Source organism: Idiotropiscis lumnitzeri, chromosome 11, assembly GCF_059441095.1.
Source record: "Idiotropiscis lumnitzeri isolate Australia: NSW breed Sydney's pygmy pipehorse chromosome 11, RoL_Ilum_1.0, whole genome shotgun sequence".
Classification (NCBI taxonomy): domain Eukaryota; kingdom Metazoa; phylum Chordata; class Actinopteri; order Syngnathiformes; family Syngnathidae; genus Idiotropiscis; species Idiotropiscis lumnitzeri.
In genome coordinates, this window is record NC_142401.1 from 11,635,594 (window position 1) to 11,657,398 (window position 21,805).

A 21,805-nucleotide genomic window follows, 5' to 3' on the forward strand; every position below is an offset into this window, starting at 1 on the left:
ATTTAATAACCAGATTAATTAAATTTGCTTCAGTGATGACTATTTTAATCATAGACTAACATATACATATGTACAAATATAATATTGCTGTATATTAGCATTTACATTTTAGCTTGTACTCCATAAGAATATAAAAATAAATTATCCTTCATTGATTAAAATAAGAAATAATCAAAATCAAAGATCTGCACATTGCAAAGACCCTAAATTAACTAGTTTGACAGCGACTGAAGATTGCACCACCAGTATACTATATGAAGTGCCTAATTTTACTTTACACAATTCAAATTTACATTCAAAATTTCTGAGAAAATTTGCCATAAACTATTTTTAATCGATAAATCTGAATCAAAAAATTGTAAATTACTGCCGCAATAACACATGTGAGAGGGACAAAGTCTGATTTCACCATTTACCTGTAGCCTAAACATTTGTCAAGGGAAAAGACTGAGGTTGTGGCTTTCACAAATCAGCAGAGTGAATCTCACGCTGGCCAGATACCCGATCAATACATTCATGATTGTTCTGAACACTTTGTTGAAGGTTAATCTTTAACCCTTCACACCGTCAGAAAACGTTACATTTTGACCATAAAGCACATAAGTCCAAGTTCAATGTTTTTTCAGTACTCATAAGTAACACATTCATAAGATATATGTAGGATATTGGTTGTTGCCGTGGTATTGTTCTTAAACATACAAAATATAGTTTGCTGACTTATATATAGCAGCCTTGAGGCTAATAGTAGGAAAAGGCAGTGCTCTTTTAGATAATTACAAGCTGTCAACTATTGTGGGTCATTAAGCAAAATAGTCACAGCTTTATTTCCATTTCTTCCCATGTTTCTCTATACTTAACTTTTTATAACATAGCTGATATTAACTAATCAGGGTTATACTGTTAAAAAAAAATGAACAACTTGGTGTACTAGCCTTTCCATTTAGTCTAGCTAGCTTATGCTCCCGATCTTGACCTCCAACATGCTAAACAAACAAATACCAATCACATGATCAGAAGCTAACAGTCACATGATCAGAAGCTAACAGCTTTAAAATCCTGTTTATGGTAAACTGATTTGTAAAAATGAGACGAGTGTCCCTGGAACAGCGTTAGCCCGGAGCATCATGTTAGCACTAGCATCAGTGCTAATGTTAGTTTATCAGAGTGATCCTTGCTACTGATTCATAAAGGTCACTTTTAGCGTTTGGTGCAACACATTCACTGTGTTGTTTTGCTTTTCACCACATCTGATAACAAATGTCAATTTATTACAGCATATTTGTGATTTAACCGCATCTTGAAATTAAATTACACTTCCGGTTTGAGGGCAAACCCTACAAACCTGTATCTCATTAGTTTTTTTCTCCTCCCTGTCTGTACATACTGTGCAGCAATCCTTTTGCGTATAAGTATGATGTAAAAAAAATTGACCATCTGCAGTACATAACGAAGGAATACAAATCCTGTTTACTCATGTTGGTCCTTTTCTAATGAGAGTAATGGGTTGTTTGGTTCCAGGCCGAATTCGATACGTCATTCCATACTGATGGCTTGACTGCAGTTCATTGCTAGAAAGGAGAACATATTGATGATCAGACCGTGATATCTATTCCATCGTGATCAAGACGCACTGGAGGTCTTACCTGTTAACATTCGGATATTTTCTCACCACTTCAGTCCCCTGTTTGTGGTGGGTTGATGTTTGGTTGGTCGCAGTAGAAACACTCTTGGCCTTTGGGATGACAGGGACTTTAATGTCCTCAGAGGGAGAAACACACCAGTCTTCAGCGTCATAGTCTGCCTCATTTGTGGTCGTTACTTTGTGGTCAATTTCCAGCATCTTTTTTTGTAAGATGCTCACAAGCGTGGCTTGGTTTGGCGACAGAGTTGTTGGTTGCTGTGCGGGTGTTATTTTAGAGTTTGTCTGGAACTGTGGCGTTGGTTGGACACTGACATTAAGAGATGGGTGTTTTGAGGGTTTGGGTAACGGTGAAGGTGGAATGTGAGCAGGTGGAAGAGAAGTTATATTTGGTTGTGATGCCATTTTCAACATGGGGTCAGGAAGACAATTGTAAGGAGGGGACTCCGGAATGCCATTAAAATCCTCAAATTCCGGAGGTGGCGGGAGTAAAGGCATGCCTAAGTTCCCTCCGTAGGAATCATTCCTCTTCACAAGTCGTTTGCTCTTGTCTGTGGGTGAAGTTGGTTCTGCCGAACTGTATGACGGTCCATTAATCTGCCGTGCAATGGTTGCTGATTTTGTTTCCCAATACTGCACGGGAGTGACGGATTTTGGGCTGACCGGTACTTTATCCTGTTGTAAGAGAGACGAGCTTGAGAGGGATCTTGTCATTGGTGGGAACGTTTGGGGAATAGAACTATCGTGCTGAATAGTTACTCTGCGCTGATTACTCTTCATGTTTCCATATTCAGCAGACTGAAAGCCCTTATACCGATCCCTTTCCTTAGCAGCCATTAGAAGAGAAAGCGGGGAAGCTGCAGGAGCCTCTTGAGCAGAACTGCTTTCACCACTTTTTACGTTGTGTAATTTATGACCTAACAACGGACTGAATCTATCAGCAGGTTTTGGACCAAGTTTTCCTTGGATACCCTCAGATGTCGATAGAGTTTTGTTCCCTGTCTGAAGCTTTCTTGGTATTTGGTATGACACCCTGACTGGTTTGACCGTTTGATTCTGTGCTGACATTGTTACATTATTAGCCTTTGTGGTCACCTCAGGCATGTGTGACTGAGAAGACGGAATACTTTGTATAGTCTCTTTGTGATACAAAACATCATTTGGAATTGATTTGGGTGGCTCATGTAGAGGTGGCTGAGTGAGTTGTGTACTTTGTAAATTCTCTTTGTGTTGCAGTGGGTCTTTCCGAATTGGCTTGATTGGTGTCTGCCTCGGGACATTCCCATTCACCGGGACCAACATTGGCACTGACGTAGAAGACCCAGTATCTTCCAGGAGTAACATCTGCTTGGGTCTTGTGTCTTGTTCCACATAGCCCTTGAGGATTGAGGTGTTGGAAACATGGTTAAGCTTTGCCGTGTTTTGGGGATTGAAGGTTGACTGTGTGGGCGTCTGCACAGGGGGAGCTGGGGCAACAAACTGTGGTGGGGAGTCAAGGTTGGCAATAGATGAGAGTCTAATGGGTTTTGGAGGAGGAGTCTTTGTGTTCTTCTGATGCTCTTTACCCGGGGGAGGCGGTGGGGCGTAATTTGGATGTTTGGGAACTTTAGCGGGAGACGGTTTTGAAATGGGAGTGGAAGATGCAGAGTTACCAGAACCTGTAGACGGAGGCTTCGGTGGGGACATTGGTGGGGGTTTTATGTGACGGGTTTTTTCTTCCTTGAGGGGTGGCTTTGGAGCAACTAGAGGGGGAGGCTGAAGGGTGGACATCTCTAAACTGCTTAGGTAACCCATGAAATCTGGCGGAGGGAGGATAAATGTCTCTGGTGGCGGAGGAGGGGCCATGGAGGGAGGAGGCGGAACCAATATGTCTTCCTCAGCTAAGTCATAGGAGAACTGATCTCCATTGACTGTGAAAGAAATGACAGAATGACTGAGTTGTAGCAGATAATAGTGCACCATTGCAAACCAATGCAGATTGTAAATGAATACAGATGAGATTTAAAGTTCGAGAAGGTCAATTAAGTGGAAAGAAAATCACTTGTTTCCAAGAACACACACATTCTGTAAACAACCTTGCCATCTGGTTGAAAGCAAATTCAGGGAGGCTACTGAGCAATAGACTAGCCAAATAAATATATGTATTGCATTCTTTTAGAAAAACCAGATTCTATCAGTAAATCTAAGCAAAGCGATCACAAACACTCACAATAGGAAAGGTCAAATACTGGGACAGTGCACATATGTAAGGTCCTTAAGCAAAAGGCACTCACCTGCACCATTGATCTTTGAACCACTGATAGTGGGGAGGACTGGGACTCGAGGTGTTGGAACAGCAAACCCTTGAAAACTCTCTGGTGTCTGTTTGGGGGCGGAAAGCAAATATCATTGCACAAACTGTGACCTAAGAAAACAAATGGACCTGTGAACAAGTATAAACCCTTTATATCCTGTTTGAGAGTTACTTGAAAAGCATACAAATCTGGTGACGATAGTAAGAAATACAGCAGGTCTACTTGAAAAGGTTAGTATGTGCCAGTGCTTGTGAGATGATTGAAATAGTTCAATTTTACATACATACGTAGTTCTAGAAATATACTGTATTAACGCCACCTTTATATGTGGCATTCATACACTAACTTCTTCCACAACAAAGGGAGGGAGAGGCGTTAATGTGAAGCTCACAAGTATGAGTCTCTGGCCATTTTTTTGTTTTGTTTTATTTTTGCATCTTAGCGAGATATTTTGTCACTCAACACAACATAACCTTCTCGGTACAAATCTTAAATGATTATATTGAGAACATTTATGGATCCCTCCTTCATATATTGTAGATCAGGCGTGGGCAAACTACAGTCCGGGGGCCCGCCGAACTTGAAAAAATTAAATGAATAAACCTTGTCAATGTTTTATTTTCTAAATACTGTGGTTTTTCAAAGACATATAATATTGAAATGCTTTTGTTCACTTTCACTTAAAATTCAATGCATCAAAATTAGGTCAGACCTCTGCAAAGTTTTGCAGATAGCAGTGAAGAAAGGGTAATAAAGATCCAAAAAGGGGGCAAACAAACCTCCAAAACAAATCTTATTTTGAATTTTTTCACTCTTGTGGTTTTTACTAAAAGGAAAGGGGAACGTGAGAAAAAATTTCTGAGATTTTATTTTAACACTAGGTCACGGTAATGTATTTTGTGAGGTTGAAGTGATCCTGAACCTTTTTACATATAAAAATCCAAAGTGTGATGAGGTGTTCTGCTCGTAAATCTCTGTTAATTTATATTTCTGCAATATTTTCCATTGAGCATTGTCTTCCAGCAAAAACATGTACACACCTCGCATGCTTAACTCGCATGCAACGCGTGGTGAATCAGAGGAGAAATAGGCTGCACCTTTTACTCCTCACCACATTGTCTTGTGCTAACCGGAAGACCAACTGGCTCGCTGTCACTTAGAAACCTGACTGTTTGTGCCTGAGTAGCAAAGATTTGCTCCTTTGATTACAGATCAGACGCCGCTAATCATAAACAAAGGCTGTTGCTACAAAACAAAATCCAATCCACTTTCCTCATGGGCAAAAAAAAAAAAGAAAAAAAAAGGGAACCAGTCCACAGAAGGGTAACAGTGATGGCAAAAATATAATTTATGATTGAGACCGTAGAAGTGAAAACGGAACTTAACGCAACTAGCAGTAGAAAGCGACAAACTCAGTATTAAAGTTTCTGTCCAGGGATGAGTTAGGAATATTTGAATGTTACAAACGTTGCAGTCAATATACTGGAGTTTAACTCTGGAAGATATAATTTTAGTTTTCATCGTTCAAATTGTTGCGAAATTTGAACAGAATAGAAGATGACCAAGGACCAGCCAGAAATTGATCATTTCTGTCCACTGTGCGAGCAAACGTTGTCTAAGAATCAATCTGCAAAGTCTCAATGGCAGTGCAGTCGTTGGAGGAAATACGACACGTGACATTAGCTATAAAAAAACAACCATTGATAAAAAGCACAAGACGTGAAGAGCATAGGTACAATGAGGGCGTGTTCTTAAGCCTGGCAAGGGTTACATTTTGATTTGACCTGTTTGTTCTCTTCGCTCTGCTGTGTTATTTATTTTTATATATATTTTTTTTTTAATAAAGCGCACGGGCTTCCTGCCCATGTGGGTGTGCCACATCCAACATGCCTCAGACGCAAACACTCACCACTCCCATGCACTGGGGTGTGTGAACCGGAGTGTTTAGTCATGTATTACTGTATGAGGCATTTGTTTGTGTAAAACAGCCATATAGACGGTTCATGCCCTGATGCAAATTAGCAAGTTTCTTCAAAACATTTAAACAGGACAGTGACGAGGAAGGTCGAATATCCTTACCGTCATCCTATTTGTTTTAGTGTGTGTGTGTGTGCTTTAAAATTAAAAACTTGATTATTTTCTCTTTTTGCATAATAGAAGACTTAAGGAACTTTTTATATCTTTTTATGAGAACTTAAGGAATTCTGTGGCACAAGAAGCGCAATCCAATAAGTCACAACACAAAATACGGTTTTTAATTTGGTAATTTACAGGTTTGCCTCTCAGTCTTTTACCATTTGTGTGGGTGTGATAGATTATAGCAGAGATGGGCATCGTCAGTCCGAGTTCAAAATAAATGAGAATTACTTACTTAATTGCAGCTTATTAATTAACTTGCAAAGACTTTCCAGATTCCAGAAAAGCAAGTATCACAAATAAAGAAAACAATCAGCACACTATGCAGAAGTCCGGTTGAGTGACATACTCACAGTATAATGCTTGACAGTGGGTCTTGCACGCACATTGGCAGTACCCGACTCTGGAGACGTTGGCGAGTTCAGCACCAGCTCCACATGATCTGGAAAAGAAGTGCAAATCTTTATTTGACATGACCACGTGACAGGATTAAGTGAACAAAATGTATTGTTGTGCTTGTTGCAGGCAGCGGAGTACAAGTGCACTGCAAAGTGGATATGATTAATCAGCAATCCATTGCGCAGCATTCTTAACAATCGATTATGTTCACGTCTACTTAAATGGCCATAATAATAATAATAATAATAATAATAATAATAATAATAATAATAATAATAATAATAATAATAATAATAAAGGTGTATAACAACAGTAATATTTAGACCCTAAAATGGATTACACTTGCTTTTCTCTTATTTCCTGGGGGGCAATGTCTTTAGAAATCCCAACAAATGGGATGTCCACTTGCATCCAGATCAGATTGTGTTTCAAATTACGTGCATTTTTTTAGGTTGTAAAAAATGGATCAAGTCATGTCATACTTTAAGGATGTGTTGTTTGAAATCGTTGCAACTTAAGATGCAGGCAGGATGTCATGAAAATGAATCATGTTAAGAAGGGGAGGAGCTTGGCATTAAAAAAAGCAAACATGTTGCAAAACCGGGAAGGAGCAATAAAATAGTTGTGACGGGAGATGTAATCTCAGCGTTCTGACGTTCTTCGGCTGTTTTGTTAACATGAAAGTGACGCGACGTGAAGAGAGGAGATGTCGCACAAAAAGCACTTAGCCAAGATGTTAAATCAAATCTTTGACTTAATGTTTTTCTCATACGGCCTGGTGAAAGACGACACACAGCAGTCAAAGACAATGCTGTTTTAAGACACACATCCCAAGCAGTCGCTTGCACCTCCACATGACAAAATATCATTAACACACCTGAAAAAGGAAAACTGAATTAACGTCAGAATCACCACAGAATGACCGCGCTGCAATGCACAACCTGTGCAGACAACTGTAAGTCAAAGCACACCTTCCTGATTTAAATACACAAATGTTGTTCTCACTCATCTAGCAGCTTTGCATGGTGACAACTGAGGATCTTTTTACAGAAGTTAAAAGAACAAACACAAAAGACCATTAGACTAATAAAAAGATGTGAGGGCAGCTTCATCTGAGATGATCTGGTTTTCAGTTTATATAAAGATGGAAGACTGATATTTCCTGGTTGGGAAGGCTAAGCTGCAGTAGTGGGATGAAAGATGGCAAATTTGTAGTTTCTATCTCTCTATCTAGGCATTAGAAATATGAAGAGGTCGTATGTGTTTTAACAAATGTTTCAGTACACCACAATTACTTTTTTTATTTCTTCGCAGGTCAAATAATTTTGGGGGACTTTAGTGGACTTTTAAGGCACATTTTTAGCTTTTATTTTTCTGGTTTAACCAGACGCTGTGCTGTGTTTTGTTCTTATAAAATTAGAACAGATAACGTAGGGCAGCTGTGGGTCAGTTGGAGTGGGTCATCTAGTGGCATCTTAAATCCCAGCTCTGACCATCCACTTGAATGTTCCTGGACAAGACACTGAACCCTAAATTGCCTCCAGATCAGTATTGTAAATGAGAAACTGTTCTGAGTTGACTTACTGAAAATAGAATCCTAATTCCTATCATATATTAAAAGTCAGAGGAGGACAATAACAAAATACAAATACATTTCTTCACTGTACTTAAATTAAATTTTCAGTTATTTGCACTTTGTTGTAGTATTTATTATTCCAACTTGTTTTAACTTTGACCCCCTACATTAAAAAACAGATCAGCACACTCAACAGCATTACTTTGTCAAAATAGGCTTGTTTTTTCAACTTCTGTGGATGGGGCGACGTTAAAAAAAATAACAAAAACTGTTGCATGAAGGAACACGAATAAGTGAGCATTATAAAAAACAACAGAGATGGAGAGGGAAGATATTCCCCATCCATTATCTTATTCTTATTATATCTTATCTAATTAGCTTGACAATATCGAAATCATTGGAGTAAGTCACTTTCACGTTAATACTACCAACTTTTTATATATATATATATATATATATATATATATATATATATTATAGATAGATAGATAGATAGATAGATAGATAGATAGATAGATAGATAGATAGATAAAAATAATTAAATTTTTTGGTTGTTTTTGTTTTCTTCTTTGTTCATGTTTTTCTATAAGCTTTTACATTTCCAAAAATAAATGGCGAATGCATTGTCTAAAAACCCCATGTGTTGGTGTTTCAAATCTAATCTGCAAAAATACATACATGGTGTATTTTTTTCAGGTGTTATCATTTGTTACGCAGTATTAAGGTATGTAAATAAGTATGTTTTGCGTAAAGGTCAAGCCTACACTCGCACTTAGTTTATAATAAACAGCAACATGTAACCTGTTTAGTTCTTGATCATTTAAAGGACTAGGGAGTTTATTCCCCGCACCCTTAAAAAAAAACTAAAAACATTCTGTTACTTATTTTTATGTCCGACTGAGTTTGGAAGTTTAAATAGATTGCTGGACAAGAATTCTCCATGCATGTATGTTTGTTCATTGCCGAGACTCATCTCATCAGGTGCTGGTGGCTGTCACACACCAAGTACAAAGGTCGCAACTCCTTCGGGGGGAAACACTTCACATATTTCTTCCTCTAATGCACCTGCTGTGCTCGCAATCTACTCACCCATTTCCCTCATTTTGATGCTGGTGTCGAAGAGAGACTGGTCCTTCCGACCCAAAAAGGCCAGGGTTCCCCTTTTCATTTTGGGCAGTGGTGGGTGACGATCACAAATCACACATTTTCACAAGATGCTTCGTAATTCCGTCGCGGGACAACAACCGCACGCTCACGCGAATTGGTGCAAACTTGGGAGGAAAGTCGTGGAAAGAAATGGCATTAACTCCGCCTCCCGTGCGTGCGTGCTCAAGTTACATTCCCAACTACAGGTGAGGCCCCAACCTGCTCTGCTCTCTCCGCCGACATTCCAGCACTAATCTCAGTTTTTAATTACACACCTTTTACGTAGTTCTCGGATTTGAATTGTCTGCTCCACTGCTTCCTTGTAGGACTCGATGCTATCAAGATAGCCGAACATAGCTTGGCCGTGCAGCTAACGCCACTCGTTTTAAGGCTACTTTAATATTTATTTAAATGTAAGGTGGAGCGTCGTTAGGAAGTGACTAACTATATCACTTTGTGGCATTTCTTAGAACAATTTCAAGGTAAACTCAGTGTCGCAACTCAGCTACATGCTACAAAATAAAATCACTTAAGACATGAGGGCTTTTGCTGAAACACGTCAGCCTTCCTGACATTTTGGATGTGGCAATTCTGAGCAGTGCTTTTTAATTATTTTCTGTTACGCCCCCATAAGTAGAAGAAAACTTTTCAGATTTTTCTGTCATTAAGGGCTGTATAAAACAATCTGACTCGGTTTTACTCAAATCCCCTCTATATATTATTTCATTTGGCCTGTTTTGCCTTTAAATTAGCAATATATCTGATCATACAGCCGCATACGGAGTAAAATTCCTTAGGAGTGCCCCTCATATTACATTTGACTTTCTTCAAATCTAAAAACAACATGAGTATCTATTGTATATGTGTTTATGTGTTTTAGTTTGTTTTCTAATTTCCTGCAAATTTATGTTACACCACACGGAAAGGGCTTTGTAAAAGCTTCAGTTGTTGTGAAACGTGCTATATAAAGTTGTATATAATGCGATACAATGTTAGTTTAGTATGTCCTCTTCCATATATATAACCACATTTAGTCTGTTCAACATAAAACACACATTTAATACACTGCAAATGTATTGTACCTTATAAAGCACCTTTCTACAAAGTTGAGAAGAAGGTGTGACATTGGTTTTCTCAATAAAGAGCAGTGAGAGCATGATGATGAGTCATTTAATATTTTTAGATCAGTCATTTAATATTCTGTTATTCAAATCAATTTGATTACTAAGAATAGCAATCACCGGAGAAATAATGACATCAGCCATGTTGTATGGTAGCAATGACCAAAGGACCTAACCTAACCTAATCGGCCAGCTGTTTTCCTCTGCTTTTTCAACCCATTACCTCTGAGAACCCACACAGTATGAGAAAAGTTATCTCGGCAACAAACATTTAGCAAATATGTTTTTAAATAACAAAGACCTTGTGGTTTGGAGACTGGTTTGGAGTATTATGCTAATGTGAACTTTACAGTATGAGCCTAATCGAATGCTGGAAAATTAATTTTAACCGTTAGGTTACTTTAAATTATACTCACCCAATTGTCCATCCAGCCATAAATTTTCCACACAGCATTTCCCGTTCAGGGTCATGGGGTGCTGGAGCCTATCCCAGTTGACTTCAGGTGAAAGGCAGACTATACCATGAACTGGTTTCCAGCTAGTCGCAAGGCACATATAAAAACAGACAACCATTTAGACTCACATTCACACCTCACTGTGAACGAACCCATGCTGCCTGAATGTACCACTACAGCTTAAGTGACTCCCAACTGTCAAGCAACATCCAAAGCAAGAGCTGCATACAAAGATGACGGCAATATAACTTTCAAATATACATATTTACAGTGGAAACAGCAGCAGTACAATGAGCAATGAATTTCCTACTTTGGAATGTCAAAATTTTGTCCTGGAAGTTTCGAGCAGTTTAGCTTGTAGCCTGCTTCTCACCCAAATATGACAGGCTCCAGCATCTCCACAACCTTACTAAGGATAAGCGGTTCAGAATGGATGCAACTGCTATTGGGATTTGCGTTGCGGGTGAAAATAAATAAAAATGAGCTGTGATTGACATACTGCGAGGCTTAAGAATCATTTTATGTAAAGCTCTTATTTTAGTCCCAATAAGCCAAATGGAGCGTTCCCTGCTGACCCCAAGGAACTCTGATGATGTCATAATTCCAGGTCGCTGTCATCGTGTCACTGTCACCATATATGTCATCTTTGCAATAGAGCTTATCAATGTGAAATGACTTCATCTCTATTATCACAAGCCAGTAATATTATTTTGATGTAGTAATTTTAACCCCGTTTTACCCAACCTGTTGTATCCCGTCAACAGTCGCCTTCTGTGTCATAGTATGTCATAAAGCTGAAAATTGCTATTCTGCACACACTTTTGTTTATTTTTCTCATCGTGACAAATCAACAAAACATGATACTCAAAAAGTCCAAAGAAAGTTGCATTTTGAGTAAATTAAGCCGACATGTTGAATCATGGCATTTTGACAACCTGCTAAGGATCCTGCCATCCATTTTCCGTACCGCTTATCAGTAGGGATGTTTTCCATTTTACCTGCAAAGATACCAGTTAGGAGCCACGCAAGGCATGAGAGGATAATCCAAAATCTGCAATTTGTAAATAAGGATTGAAGGATGTCCTGGATAAACAGGCAACTGTTAAGCAATGACCAATACAGGGAACATGTTAAAGATCTGGAAAATAAAGGGACCATGTTGCTTGAGCAAAGACGGCGCGTCAAGGAAGAGTTGGCTCATCTGGAGTCTGAGAATATCAAGATGGAAACGGAGAAAAATGATTTGAGGGCCCAAGCGCTTGGTCGTCTTCAATATGCGGGTTTCACTGGAAATGAAGACTTGGGGTTGATTAATCTTCAACCAAAAGAAGATATTCTCAGTGAGCAGAATAAGCTTTTCAATTTTAACTTGGTACAGTATGGATCTCGCACCGAGATGGCTCTGCTTGAATGTCGGTGTATGGAGATGGAAACACGGTATGAAAATATGAGGACACAAATAGCTCAGCTTGAGGAAGAAAATAAAGATTTAAGATTTCAAGTTGGAGACAAGGTGACACTTACTGGGACGGATAATCTGGCCACTCTGGAGTGGACTCATTTTGCATCTCAAAATGTAGATTTGGACACAAAGAACCAAGATGTAACGGGACAAGTTGGAGCTACTCGCAAGAACAATCAGGATGAGCAAATTAAAGTCCTCAAAGATCAGATTGCAGACCTCTTATCGCAAGCGAAAAATCCAAAGGAAAGTGAGGACGCACTGATTGCACAGAATGCTTTCCTTAAAAACGAGGTGACTGAGCTTCAATCACAGAGTTTGAAAATGAAAAGGCTAGAGACAGAGAATAGTGACTTGAGGGCACAACTTGAATGTCATCAAGAGAAAAAGAAAACTCAAAATCAGTCAAGCAGTTTGGAGATGGAAAGCCTGCAAGATGATGAAATTACCCGTGAAACGAAAGAGTGGGAGAAAGAAGACTTAAGGGCACAAGTTAAAGCGCTTCAAGAAAACAAGAACTGTCGCGATGATGAGATTAGATCCATGAAAGATGGGTTAGCTCGAGCTCAAGCTCAGAGTGCAAACATGGAAACACAGAATTGTGAATTGAAGAGACAAGTTGAAACCCTCAAAGAAAACAACAGCCAACTACAGGATAAAGTGAGGTCCTTCAATGATCAGGTGGCTTTACTTCAGTCTCAGAGAGCAAAGATGGAGACGCAGACGACTGACTTGAGGGCACAAGTTAAAGGTCTTCAAGAAAGCGAGGATATTTTGATTAAGCAGAATGAATCCCTCAACGATGAGGTATCGCAGCTTGAAAGCTGCAATGCGAGGACCGATAAACAAAATGAAAACTTGCGGACACGAGTGAAGACTCTGAAAGAAAACGAGAACAGCATAAGTGAGAAGACGGAGACCCTCATGGCTGAGCTGTGCCACTTTAAATTTCAGAGGGAAAACGATCAAACTGAGATTTATCGTTTGAGAAGAGAACTACAGATGCTCAGGAGTCAATTACAAGATCAAGAGGAACTATTAAGGAGGATAGATGATGCCGAATCTCTTATGGAGAAGGAGTGGGCAGAGAAGGAAAAGCTGAGCAACAAACTGTGCGAGCTTGAGGAAGAAGGTAACTTTGTCAAAAAGCAAAATGATATTGTTCAAGTTGAGTTAGAAAGCAATAAATCTGTTCAAGAACAGCAACGTGAGCAAATTGCTCAACTGAAGGCGACGTTACAGGAGCATAAACTCCAACAAGAGGAGGCTCAATTTTTACTCTATAGTAAAGATGACGAGTTAGCGAAGCAAAACAGGAAAATTGTTTATCTCAATGAAGTCACGGAGGAGCTTAACTCCCATATTGGCAGTTTCAAACAACAAATACATTATCTCAAAGGCCAGCTGGAACTCAGGCAGATGGACGAAATATTAACTAATAGTATTTGCGGAAGCCTCGGGGAGTCGGCAAGTGAGCGCGAGCCAATTCGTGAAAACCAACTGAGCTTGAAGACTGAGATAAAAGATGTGGGCTTGCAAATAAAAGATCTTCATCCAAACAATTGCTTGATTCAGCCGAATAAGTTTACAAAGCACACCTTGTCATTGTGTGACTCTCCAAGCCTGAAGATGGAAACAGAAAATGAAGAACTGCGGACGCAAATTAAAGCGCTCAAAGAAAATGAAGTCAAGCTGAAGGAGCTAACCAGGCACCTCAACGAAAAAGTGGCTCATCTTGAATCTTGGGGTGCAAATGGTGATTTGGGGGCACAAGCTGATGAGGCTCTTCGAGAAAACGAGGACAGGCTCGCCGACCAGAACAACTTGCTCAATGAAAAGCTGTCTGACCTTGAAACGGAGAACGGAGATTTAAGAGTGCAAGTTGAAGATCTTAAAGAAAATGAGAAACTAATAAAGCAGAGGACAGCGACCCTCATGGTTGAGTTGGACCAGTATAAAACGGAACATAACCGTCTGAGGGCAGAATCCCAGACACTGCGGTCTCAATTGCACGATCAAAGTGATCTACGGAGAAGGATGGATCATGCTGAATCTCAAATGGAGAAAGACTTGGCAGAGAAGGAAAAGTTGAGTAACACCTTACGGGAGCTGGAAGAAAAGGACAACTCTTTAAAAAAGCAGCATGACATTGTTCGGGCCGAGATGGAAACACATAAATCTGTTCGGGATCAACAAAACCATCAGATTGCACAGTTGAAGGCGACATTAAAGGACAATAAACTCCAAGTTGAGGAGGCTAAATTTCTCCTCTGTAGTAAAGACGATGAGTTGGAAAAGCTAAATGAAGTCGCAGAGGAGATGAAGACTCTCATTCTGAATTTAAAACAAAAAAATTGCCATCTTCAAGGGATGCTCGAACTCAGTCAAACTGCAAATAAGGAGGACGCTGTTAACATACGCGATACGGTGGAGCCGGTTGAAATGCGCTTGAAGTCCGCTTCTGGGCGACTTCACAAACAGACTAGAGATATTTGGTGTTGGCATTTTAAAGCGCTTATAAAAAATTCTATGATATGTGCCTGTAGAGGACTCGTTATGGCTGTGCTCCTTCTTCAAGCTTTGTTTTGTTTTACCATATTTTCCAGTGATAATGACATCTCAAACATAACTGATCTATTTCAAAAATGTTAGTTTATTCTTTTATTTTTTTTACATTACAACAATTCCTTGTCTTCGGAAAGTGCTGCTTGGGTCATATATGACTTGTTTCATAAACTTTAAAGGTCACTGTTTTTTTTAGGTTCATGTGATGACATTGCTGTTTAGCTAGTTTCTTGTCAATGTATTTTTTTATTTATAACCTGACAAGAATGTCTAGACTCTTCTGGAGAGACTTTTTTTTTTTTTACATCCGTCTTAAAATTGTCAGTAACCAAAATGTTTTAAACAAACCACTTTGTATTAAACAATTATTTTGAAATCAACCCATGTTTTCCCGCTAACATTATCACACTAATGAATAATGAAGTTGTTATATTTTCAGAGTGTCATGCTTAGTTATCCCAATCAAGCGTGCTTTCAGGTATCATTTTTGGTGTGCGGTATAAGAAACAGTCAAAATGTTTCAATTGAATAAGCAGAACATTTACCCAGTACACCCTGCAGCGCTTTAATGACACAATACATCAAAGTCCTTTTATCCATCAGCTGCAGCTGTATTCCTTTTATCTGGTATCTTATGTGTGATCATAAAGGTGAAAGCTGCCAGCTCATGCATGACTATTGAACGGCAGATATGTGTTTGATGTCAAATGAATACTAGATCTACTGCTAAGATTGGATCGCTATCTGTCAAGAGCAGGAAAGGATTCCAACTTCTGCAATTGCCAATAAGGGTAAGAATTCAGGACAAATGATGGCTTGTATAGATGAACTTCAATTCCAAAATGACATTTTTATGGATCATTACAATGATCTTGAGAAAAGAAAGTCCACACTGACTGAGCGGAAAAGACTTCTGGATGAAAAGCTGACTCATCTAGAAAGTCACAGTGTCAAGATGGAAACAGAGAAAAACGACTTGAGGGCCCAACTTCAGGGTAGTCAAGAAATAGAGCAGAGGAATTTCCTGAATGAAGCGTTGACTCAACTTCATTCTCGGACTGTCACGATGGAGACCGAAGACTCAGACCTGACAGGCAAAATTAGCAATCAGAAGAAGGCAACACAGACTGAAGTGAATGACCGTAAGATGAGACTGTTTAAAATTTGGAGTGTGAATATGGAGACTGACAATGAAAAGTTAAGGAATCAAGTTAAAGTCCTTGAAGAAAACAAAGCCTCGTGTACCCAACAAAATGAGCTCCTCTGTGAAAAGCTTGTTCATCATGAGTCCTGGAGTGTGAAGATGGAAACACACCTGAGGATGCACATCAAATTCCTTCAAGAAAACGAGGACACTCTCATTAAACAGAACGAGTCGCTCAATAATAAATTGGCTGAGCTTGAGAGGTGGGGCGGAATGATAGAGAAACAAAATGAAAACCTTCACGCGAGGGTAAAAGTTCTGAAAGAAAATGAGACTCTCACGAATGACATGATTGATACTTTAATGGCTAAATTGACGCACGTTGAAACTCAGAGGGACAAAGATCAAGCTGATATGTCTTGCATGAGAACCAAACTGCGGACAGTCAGGTGTCAATTGCAAGACCAAGATGAACTATTGAGGAGGCTAGATCATGCTGAATCTCGTCTGGAGAATGCATGTGCAGAAAATGAAAGTTTAGGCAACAAACTGCGTGAACTTCTGGACGAGGATAATGAGTTGAAACAACAGAATGACGTCTTTCGAGAAGCGCAAGGAGAACATACATCTGTCCGTGACCGACAGTCTCAACAAATTGCCCAACTCAAAACGGCAGTCAAAGATCATCAGCACCAACTTGACAGGGTTCAATTTGTCATCGATAGTAAAGATGAGTTGTTAGCAAAGCAAAACAAGGAAATAGAAGAGGTAAACTCGATTGTTATCAGTTTGAAACAAACAATACACGATCTTCAGAGCGAACTGGAACTCAGGCAGATGGAAAACGTATTCCTTGCGGAGACTGCACACAAGGAACAAGTCAGCGAAAACCGGTTGGATTTGAAGACAGACGGGAAAGAAACGCCAGTGAAAGCTCTTCATCAAAACAATGACCCCTTAATTGAGCCAAAAAGTCCATTCCCCCAAACTTTGACTTTGTGTGACTCCCCGAGACTGAAAATGGAAACAGGGACTGAAGAATGGACGACACAGTTTAAGGAACATCAAGAAAAGCAGGTCAAAATGACTGAGATGAACATGGCTCATCTTGAATTTTGGTGTGCAAAGATGCAGACAGAGAATAAAGATTTAACGGCAACAATTGAATATCGTGAAGACAACGAGAAGACAGAGAGCATTATTTCAGATTCATTTCAATTTGAATCTCACGCTAATACGGAAAATGCCCAAAGTCCTCAATCGAGAACAGACTCAGAGATGGTTTTGTTTCACGTGGAAGATCAGGGTGATTTGAAGAAGACCATAGATGACGTGGAAATTCTTGCTGCAGCGGAGGCGGCAGAAATTGAAAACTTGAGCAGCAGCCAATGTGACATTGATGAAAAAGATAACATTCTGAAAATGAATGAGGTTGTGTGTGAAAAACTTGGAGATCATAAATCTTTTGGACATCAGCTAACCAAAAATATCACACACCTGAAAACAGCATTCAAAGATCATCAGCTTCACATTGAGGAGTCTGGAATTGTCTTTTTCTGTTTTAAAGAGGACTTTGTAACCATGAAAACCAAAGAAAATCATGCAGACAAACGTGGACACGGCCCTCTATTCGTCACGTTGGGACAATCAATTCTTAACTTTCAACGCAAATTGGAACGCATGGAAGAAATATTAAATGCAGATGACATTTAGCATCAAAACCCTGTCAATGTGTTTGCTTGATAAGATAATAGCCTTTCTTTGAACGCTCTTTTATTTTTCCACATTTATCTGTCAAGTCTATGAAATTGACAGGAAAGTCAAAGATTTGGTCATGCTCCATTGTGGTTCCGTTTTTTTGTCAGTGGCCTTTCAACCAGAATCATTGGGGGTGTTCCGATCAGGGTTTTTGATTCTGATACCGATCACATGCATTACCTGCGCTATCCATCCATTGTCTGGACCTCTTCTACTCACAAGGGTCGCGGGGGGTGCTGGAGCCTATCCCACCTATCTTTGGGCAGTAGGCAGGCTACAATTAATTTTACAATCGCTACTTTGCACACGGGCGAACCTGTAGTTGGCCGCAGGCTGCAAAGTACAAGCATCGGGTGATTGGTAAGGAAAGGGATTGATCAATATATTTGCTGATTATGTACTTTTCCACGGATATTTGCCGATCATGATTTGTGGGGCTTCCTCTCGATACTGGACCGACAACATTTCTTATGCTATTGCTAGCTTGGTTCAGCGTAAAACAACGCTGTAGTACTTCTCCTTTTTTAGTTGTGGCCCTTCATGTGCCAAGCTTTGATGGCCTTATCAGAAGTGGTGCTGGCCCACAATTTCATGATAAAAGTTTAAATGATTATTTCACTTTTAACATTATTATAACTGTACCATTTAAGGCTTTAAGAAAACATAATTCCGTGGTGTTATTTGCTTTGCATTTAATATTTTACCTTTCACATCCAATCCCCTGAATGGTGGAAAACTTTCAGAATGCAGGATGATTGAAGCCCAGTGATTTGGACAATTACATTTTTTATAGCACTCTCCATCTTTTTGCCTTGACTCAAATCTAATGAGTCACGCACAGCAGTGCTAGCAGCACTGTCATGTGGCCTAGTTTTCCAGTTTACCTTGTTGCTGCTGCAGGTGATCAGTGTAAAGATGATGATTAGTTTAAAGAGGATCAAGAAGCCTCTAAAGACCAGAGCGAGCTGACCACCGACATTAACCCTGGTGAAAAAGACCCCTGCCTTTAAAGTGTTTGTGGCAGAACAGGTTAATGCACTGGGTTAATGCATCTCTTTACTTTTAAAAGGATAGAATTCAAGCATAGTAGAGTTTCTATTGCATTTATAATCAATATAAATCATTTTCTACATTCAAATTGGATATTATTACAAGTATTTTCTCTCTCTAGTTAATTTGCAGTCCATTCATAAATCAGTCAAATCAATTCAAAAGGTACCTACTAATATTCTTAAAATCTAACATTTATTTGGACTTAAACTACGATTAAAGTTTCTTTTATCCTTCTAATCCTGTAAAGCGAGACAAGCAATTTTCTATCACACCTTAAATCTGTGGAAACAACCAAGACTGGTTCATCCAGTTCCTCCGTAGGAATTCATTATGCCACCTGAAATATGAAGAGAGAACATTTGACATTACTGTATTTGTTGCTCAATGTGAACAATGCCGTCTTATTTGAAGCCAATAGCCTCGAACTTGGATTTTAGAATTGAATTTTTTACACAGGATGGGCAAATTGGTGCTGTTGTTAAATTAAGCTTTTTTTTTTCATTTTATTTTAGGTAGCTGGCTAAAGTAAAGTCTCTCCTTTCATAACTGCAGTTAGAAACAATAATCCATGGCTTTGTTATATCTTTGACAGGCCTCCCTCAAGTGTCTCCAGTTGGTCCAACTTGCTGTTACTTGCCTCCGAAATGGTGCTCGTGGGAGGGAGCATATAAACTAAAATTCTGCCCTTTCTTCACTGGCTCCTTGTTCACTTTAGAGTTCATTTTAAGATTCTTTTATTTGTTTTTAAATATTTATATAGTCTTGCTCCACATTACCGCTGAGATCCTCCACACCTGCGCACCTGCCCGGTGCCTTAGTTCAGCGGACCAGACACTCCTAAAGGTTGATCTCTGTTCTGTCCAGTGAAAAGTCCAATTTCAATTAATTCCCTCAAGGTTCGATCCATACAGTCAGTTACCAAAAAAAAAGAAAAAATACTTTTGAGACTATCATCTCAGTAATAAACGACTATGATCTGCATCAATCCTCACCCAAATCAAGTTTTAGACTGGTGGTATATATAACATTTACGTACATCAATGTGTCACTAAATTAGTAGTTCTCTCTGCCCTTTAGAGTGCTCTAAATAGTTAAGTCTTGTTGGCAAGCAAAGTAGATTACCACTTCAGAGCTTTTCACAGATGCTCTGAAGGATGAATGGATAACCCAACAACAAATACGTCAAGCTTTTTGAAAACAAGTAAAGCTTGCCATGCCTCGGTGTTTGGATGCAGGACGTTTCAATACAGGGCATTTTGCCAAGAACTTCATGTGAAGAAAACCAGCATGGGAAACAATGACTCGACTGTGGAGGAGCTCCAAACTTGTGAGAGTCATCAGTGGTATAGAAAATTCATGACCGAGTGCCCGTCTGGACTTCTTTCGTTTTATGAGTTCAAGAAGTTTCTTGGACTGAGGAACCTGTCGGAGACGTCAGATGTTAAGGCTATGTTTACAACCTTTGATTTGAACAATGTAAGGTTATTTATTACTCATCATTTTATATATTCTGTCCTGTTCAGTAGTCTGCTGACAAGAAAGTTGTTAATTCATACCTCGTCTTGCTATATATATATATATATTTTTTTTTTTAGATGAGCGGATGCTATTTCCAAATACATCATTCCTGTATGCTTTGTGGTTCTTATATGAGGCTCACTTTCTCTGCTCTGAACAGCAAAAAATATTTTCCGTGTTATTTTGAATTTCACAAATTTCTCAAGCGCCAATGTGGACATTTGAAGCACATTTTGGATAGGCAGTTACATCTGATAATTTTCACGCTTTTACATGATAAGTTTTACGTGATAATTATCATGTTTTTACATGATAAGTTTGATGGGGTTTTTTCCCTGGTGTGGCAGCAATACGCTTCTGTACTAAAGACCTAACATTTTCACGATTGAATTGTTAACACATCCAATTTGTGTAAAGAATAATGCAATTCCGTCAGTTGTAGAAATTGCAGGCACTTCTATGGGTTGTAATCATTTTGGGTCACCCTGTATATCAGTAGAACGTTCTAAGCACCGACCTTCAACATAGAAGATGGTGTGTTATGTTTTTGGTTTTTTTAAAGGATGGTTTCATTGATTTCATGGATTACGTAGCTGCTCTCAGTTTGGTCCTCGAGGGGGCAGTACATCAGAAACTTCGCTGGTGCTCCAAACTCTATGATATCGATGGAAGTGGCTGCATTTACCGCGATGAGCTGCTTCTGATCTTCAAGGTATGAGTGAGTCCTAATGCTGCATATGTTCACAAATTAATTGGGAAACATCTCATCTACTGATTTAATGCTTCTGAAACAATCATACAAAGCATAAGACAGACAGGCGTGTGATTCTTTTGTGCGAAGGGTTAGCTGACACTTGGGCGCCATCTACTGGCGGCTGAAATTAAGGTATTTGTGGTGCACTTGAACTAACATGTTTTGTTTCATGCTAGTCTATCGATGCAATCAATGGAATTCATGATGACATTAAAGCAGAGGATTTTACAAACATGGTATTTGACAAGATTGACATCAATGGGGATGGTAAGTACTGTTGTTCTCGGCATGCTCTGCTATGCCATTTAGCTAAAACTGTTGACGAAATCTAAATGCATTGGTTTAATTCCGTCTTTTTTACCAAGGTGAACTGTCATATGAAGAGTTCATGGGCGGCGTTCAGGATGACGAGATGCTGTTGAAGATGTTCACACAAGAGTTTGGACATCTCACACATCGTTCAGAAGATTCAAGGAGAAATGATGGCGAACACCTAAATTTCCAACATCATGGATGCTCAACGTGTACCGTGGAGGCAGAGTTTGTGAATGACGTCGACAGGACTTGGATTCAGTTGGTTTTATCACACCTAATTGTTACCATTGGACGCCTTCTTATTATTCGTATTACTTCAAACAAGATCTACAAACTGCTGTGATTCACTGATGAATAAGAGGAAGAACTTTTCAGAGGTTGCTAAGAAAATGCTTGGTGATGAGAACTCCACTTGGTGTCAATGTTCAGCTATTTTATTTCATACGATAGATTGTGCAGACCTTTTTGGG

General features: G+C 39.3%; 3 protein-coding genes and 1 pseudogene across 4 annotated transcripts; 3 read left to right on the forward strand and 1 right to left on the reverse strand.

Annotated features, from left to right (window-relative positions):
- Positions 1-1,024: 1,024 nt before the first annotated feature.
- Positions 1,025-9,421, reverse strand: LOC148327447 (uncharacterized). Its single transcript, XM_088309633.1, has 5 exons — positions 9,134-9,421; positions 6,423-6,511; positions 3,913-4,000; positions 1,644-3,549; positions 1,025-1,568 (listed from the first exon to the last, which is right to left on the reverse strand). Exons 1-5 carry the CDS (start codon positions 9,210-9,212, stop codon positions 1,472-1,474), a joined length of 2,259 nt encoding a protein of 752 aa, XP_088165759.1. The 5' UTR covers positions 9,213-9,421; the 3' UTR covers positions 1,025-1,471.
- LOC148327448 (guanylyl cyclase-activating protein 1-like) lies at positions 9,279-21,658 on the forward strand (annotated as a pseudogene). Its single transcript, XR_015845845.1, has 5 exons — positions 9,279-9,396; positions 19,341-20,224; positions 20,829-20,978; positions 21,197-21,287; positions 21,386-21,658. The product of XR_015845845.1 is annotated as a guanylyl cyclase-activating protein 1-like (transcript).
- Positions 11,923-15,015, forward strand: LOC148327449 (uncharacterized). The gene is made up of 2 exons (XM_088308915.1): positions 11,923-14,770; positions 14,990-15,015. Exons 1-2 carry the CDS (start codon positions 11,923-11,925, stop codon positions 15,013-15,015), a joined length of 2,874 nt encoding a protein of 957 aa, XP_088165041.1.
- LOC148327450 (uncharacterized) lies at positions 15,647-17,650 on the forward strand. The gene has a single exon (XM_088308917.1). The coding sequence runs from the start codon at positions 15,647-15,649 to the stop codon at positions 17,648-17,650; it is 2,004 nt and encodes a 667-aa protein (XP_088165043.1).
- Positions 21,659-21,805: the final 147 nt, after the last annotated feature.

What these genes read in the sequence shown, in the direction of transcription:
- LOC148327447 (XM_088309633.1), bottom strand. Translation starts at nt 9,212, where the DNA reads ATGAAAAGGGGAACCCTGGCCTTTTTGGGTCGGAAGGACCAGTCTCTC. An exon ending in CATCAAAATGAGGGAAATGG is followed by an intron (nt 6,512 to 9,133) that starts GTGAGTAGATTG and finishes CTTCTTTTCCAG; the next exon opens with ATCATGTGGAGCTGGTGCTG. An exon ending in AAATATCCGAATGTTAACAG is followed by an intron (nt 1,569 to 1,643) that starts GTAAGACCTCCA and finishes TCTCCTTTCTAG; the next exon opens with CAATGAACTGCAGTCAAGCC.
- LOC148327449 (XM_088308915.1), top strand. Translation starts at nt 11,923, where the DNA reads ATGTTGCTTGAGCAAAGACGGCGCGTCAAGGAAGAGTTGGCTCATCTG. An exon ending in AAATTCTATGATATGTGCCT is followed by an intron (nt 14,771 to 14,989) that starts GTAGAGGACTCG and finishes TGTTTTTTTTAG; the next exon opens with GTTCATGTGATGACATTGCT.
- LOC148327450 (XM_088308917.1), top strand. Translation starts at nt 15,647, where the DNA reads ATGGATCATTACAATGATCTTGAGAAAAGAAAGTCCACACTGACTGAG.